The sequence below is a fragment of the Cornus florida genome, unplaced genomic scaffold, assembly GCF_030987335.1.
Source record: "Cornus florida cultivar Cherokee Brave unplaced genomic scaffold, ASM3098733v1 CherokeeBrave_3.0.0_Hap2_Chr10, whole genome shotgun sequence".
Lineage (NCBI taxonomy): Eukaryota > Viridiplantae > Streptophyta > Magnoliopsida > Cornales > Cornaceae > Cornus > Cornus florida.
Window position 1 is genome coordinate 85,265,658 of NW_026775580.1, and position 4,424 is coordinate 85,270,081.

Consider the following 4,424-nt stretch of genomic DNA (forward strand, 5'->3'; position numbering starts at 1 on the left):
CAACTTAGTAAAATGTCCTTTTCGGTCATTTTTCTTATAATTTTGAAAATTTTAAATTATTTATTTAAATTTTTCAGAGGGATCTATTTGCATCAAATTGAAACTTTAGGAATATTTTTTTGCACATGAGTGATGTAATATACACTGTAAACATGCTTTAGGAATGTTTTCTACACTTCACCCTATTTTTTATAGTGGGAATTTTTTCATATATTTTGAATTTTACAAAATATATAGGTGTATAATACACATCAGTTCATGAACTAATAGAAGACCTTGATATTAACTAGGGAAAACAAACCCTTAGAAAAGTATATAAGAAGTAAATGAACCAATCAATCTGGCAAAAATGTCATGTATTATTGTCATGAGGTATCTCCATGTATTAAATTTCCATAAATGGAATTTCATAAACAAACGTCCTGGACGTAGAAATCACACGTACAGAGTCAAAATGTCGAGCGCTTGAACATCTCCAATGGCTCGATCTTTGAACGTTTCCTTGTGACTGTAGCCTATGTTTGATTGAAAGAAAAAGAGTGGTGAAAGAAGGTTTTCTAATTTGGTTGGATGGAAAGAAAAAGACTAAGAAAATAAAGAGGGATAGAGTATTCCTCTTAATTAAGTTCTAATCCATTATGTGTTTTATATTAGTTCAAAATTAGGCAGAATAGATGAGAGAGAAAAAAAAAAAAATGTTTCCTACAACTACTATGTAACACAAATTTTAACCTTGAACTATTCTACTAAATCACTTGTTATATGTTTATATAATGAGTATACATTATTTTTTCACTAAATAATGAGTATATATTGATAAATAAATAAATAAATAAATATATATATATATATATATATATATATATATATATTCATTCATTTTTTTCTTTATAAATAACAAAAGGTTTCAGCTTTCCATTTAACCAAACAAAGAGTGATGAGACACATTCCCTTCTTTTAAAATTATCTATCCAGCCCTTCGGCTCTCTTTTTCATCTATTTTTTTTTCTTCCAACCAGGTAGAGCAAGCCGAAAAATCTAAAAATAAGAAAATACTTCAACTGTTTAATTTTTAAAATAATTATAATACATGAAATGACTGTTTCCAAGTTACAAACAACAAATTATTGTGACTTCCATATATCTTTTTTTTTTTTAGTTAACCCGAGGTGTTCGGGACAACACGAACTTTTAAGACCCCTCAACAACCCGACAAATCTCTGAGGATCCGGAAGGACACTTTCCCATCCGAGTTGGGTAAGTTACTACAGGGGCAGCAGAGACTAGTCACAAAGAATACCCAGCGAGACTCGAACCCCAGACTTTGGGCTTACTAAACTCCAAAGTCCAGCGAATAAATCGTTGGACCATATCCAAAGTGGATGGCTTCCATGCATCAGCAGTGGGGAATCTTGGACAATAGGCTGATCCAACAATCTTGTGTGAGCCTTGTCTTTCTCCCCTTATTGTATTGGTGGCATAAAGCTCAATCTTTCTCTAAAGAATTTGTCAAAGAGAATCGAGTCACGAGCAAGCTTTCCTTATCAGGCGTAGTAAGAGCTTTCGCCACTGGGAACGATTGACTTTCCTAAAAGAGAACCTCGTGCAGGATTGAGGAATTATGTTGTAAGTCATTGAGCAAGACTTTTCACTATTGTTTTATTTACATTTACATAAAGCTACCCCCTCATTGAATGGTATTTTGACTTGACCGTGGAAGGAGCATAGCGCGAAATTGCATTAAATGTATCTTGTTTCGCCATTTACTTGCTTTTCAATAAACAAGAACATGTCCTTTTATTCAAGTCAAATATAGCACACTTGTGTCTCACATCTTGATCTCTTCTATACCGTATTATTTACGGTGTATGGATGCAGTTTTTCAATGGTATTATTTTTCTTTCCATTTGTCATTTGATGAGATGTAACAAATTTTAGGGGCCCACATGAATTAGACATAGATATACCACACTGCTTCTGTCACAATTAAATATGGGATTAGTTGGTCAAGTTAGAGAAAGAGTGCATACTGGAAAAAAGGCTACGAAGTATACAAAGGTCAATCAATGTCTATGAATGAACGCTACCAGCGCCAATGAATGTAAGATATATGGCCTTGATTGGGCCCTTCGACACTGGACAAACAAACAAAATATCATAAATTTGGGTTAGTTTTGAATTCGTCCAACTTGGTTTACCAGCCCAAACCAAAGTTTTATTTTAGTTTACAATTTTCTAATCAAGATCTACCCGGACTAAATAAAACAAAAACAGCCATCGTTTGAAATAGTCCTGGTTGATTTCTCGCCCTCTCACTTTGAATAAAAAATCACTCAAACAGAGTGCGTAGAAAATATTCAATTAAAGTCCCTTGGCCCTTGCTTATATTCATTGCTAGTCAAGATAATTTTTGAGAATATGAGAATTTAAATCTACTAAAACCAAAGACTACAATATATATATTTATATATATATTGAAAGGTCAAAGACTACACAATATTGTCAAAAGGTTTCTTTTATGTCAGTTATAAACTACCATTGCCTTGTCTAGCTAATGAACCGTTTTACTCTTTAAGGACAAACAACGTGTGTATATATATATATATATGTATGCATGTATGTATGCATACTGTATATTCTTCACTCGGTTTTGATAGCATGGCTACAGTCAATTCCTTTACAATTTGCAAAGTTGACCCACCACCTGCATGGAATATTTCCTCACACAACACAAGACATTGTCGTCGTGCTATATATGCCTATAAAAGGACCATTGCTCCTCAAAACATTTCATACTTGATCATATCATCTCTCTCTATCTCTCTCTCTCTCTCTCTCTCTCTCTCTCTATATATATATATATATACACACACACACACACATTGATCTCTCTAGTAATTAATTTTAGTTTCACACACTAAATCTCTCTCTCTCTCACTCGATTTATATATTAAGATCATGAAGGTTGAAGTACAGAAAAGATATGCTTTGCTACTAGCAGCAAATGATTCTGAGTATGTGAAGGAAGTGTATGGTGGCTATTTCAATGTTTTTGTTGCGGCTTTTGGGGAAGAAGGAGAGAGGTGGGACTTGTTTAGGGTTGTTGAAGGAGAGTTTCCGGACATGAATGAGCTCCAAAACTATGATGGCTTTGTGGTCAGTGGTAGCCCTTTCAATGCTTATGGCAATGACCCTTGGGTTCTCAAGCTTTGCTTTCTTTTGCAAACCCTAGACTCCATGCATAAGAAAGTCCTTGGCATTTGCTTTGGACACCAGGTAATTAAAATTCACTACTTTTCACATTCTATATATAATTCATATTGTGTTTACTAATATATAATTGATTCATTGAAAAGAAACTAATCTATCGTTATATATATATATATATAGGTTTTGTGCAGATCATTGGGTGGAAAAGTTGGGAAGGCAAACAGCGGTTGGGATATTGGACTAAGAAAAGTGAAAATTGTGAAAGATTTCTCGCCATGCAGTTTCCTAGAAGGGTCGGACAAAATCCCAGCAGCCCTTTCAATCATTGAATGCCACCAAGATGAGGTATGGGAGGTTCCTGTGGGTGCTGAAGTGATTGCATATTCAGATAAAACGGGAGTGGAGATGTACACCATTGGAAACCATATTCTAGGAATCCAAGGTCATCCGGAGTACACCAAAGACATTCTTAACAATCTCATCGATCGTCTTCTCACAAACGAATCTATAGAGGTACTAAGTTTGTTTTATTTATTTCTCACTTCATTCTTTTTTTTCGTATTTAACTTCATTTCCCTTTCTCTTAAGCTCATTTTGGTTATTTGATTATTACTTGCAGAAAACTTTTGCTGAAGAGGCCAAGGCAAAATTGCAGATTGCCGAACCAGATAGAAAGTGTTGGGGAAAGATTTGCAGAGGCTTCCTCAAGGGGAGATGGAATTAACTAGCTAGCAAGCTAATTAATTGCATATATAACCAAAGTTTTGTTATGATCTCTTTATTCGTTTTATATAACCAAATTGGTTATATAGTATTTACAGAAAAAATAATTTTAAAATTTACAGAAAATATAAACTTGGTTATATATAACATAACCAAGTCCCATACAATGTATACTCTTTGATTTGATAATGAAGAAATAAATACCGAGTATTGAAAATAACATTGCTTCTCCATGAAAGGGAGGTCCACTCTGCCTGCGGTCGCAATTTACACAGAATATTTGGAGTGAATGTAACTTGACGCATGAAAAATTCTATTGTTGTGATGTGGTACACTTTATGAAATGGATTAAAAAACTATATTTAAGAATGTACATAGAGGGGGGAGATACAAAACAAAAGGAACATAGGTTGTCTCGATCTCATTCAAAAAAAAATTATTGGCAAACATTGTTCGATCAATGCATATATAACCAAACTTTCGTTATGATC

General features: G+C 33.8%; 1 protein-coding gene across 1 annotated transcript; it reads left to right on the plus strand.

The window, feature by feature from the left end:
* Positions 1–2,828: 2,828 nt before the first annotated feature.
* LOC132279033 (gamma-glutamyl peptidase 5-like) lies at positions 2,829–4,187 on the plus strand. The gene is made up of 3 exons (XM_059780954.1): positions 2,829–3,276; positions 3,391–3,723; positions 3,830–4,187. Exons 1-3 carry the CDS (start codon positions 2,959–2,961, stop codon positions 3,932–3,934), a joined length of 756 nt encoding a protein of 251 aa, XP_059636937.1. The 5' UTR covers positions 2,829–2,958; the 3' UTR covers positions 3,935–4,187.
* The last annotated feature ends 237 nt before the right edge of the window (positions 4,188–4,424 follow it).

Coding starts and splice junctions, on each gene's coding strand:
- LOC132279033 (XM_059780954.1), top strand. CDS start 2,959: ATGAAGGTTGAAGTACAGAAAAGATATGCTTTGCTACTAGCAGCAAAT. Junction 3,277..3,390: donor GCATTTGCTTTGGACACCAG/GTAATTAAAATT, acceptor ATATATATATAG/GTTTTGTGCAGATCATTGGG. Junction 3,724..3,829: donor TCACAAACGAATCTATAGAG/GTACTAAGTTTG, acceptor TATTACTTGCAG/AAAACTTTTGCTGAAGAGGC.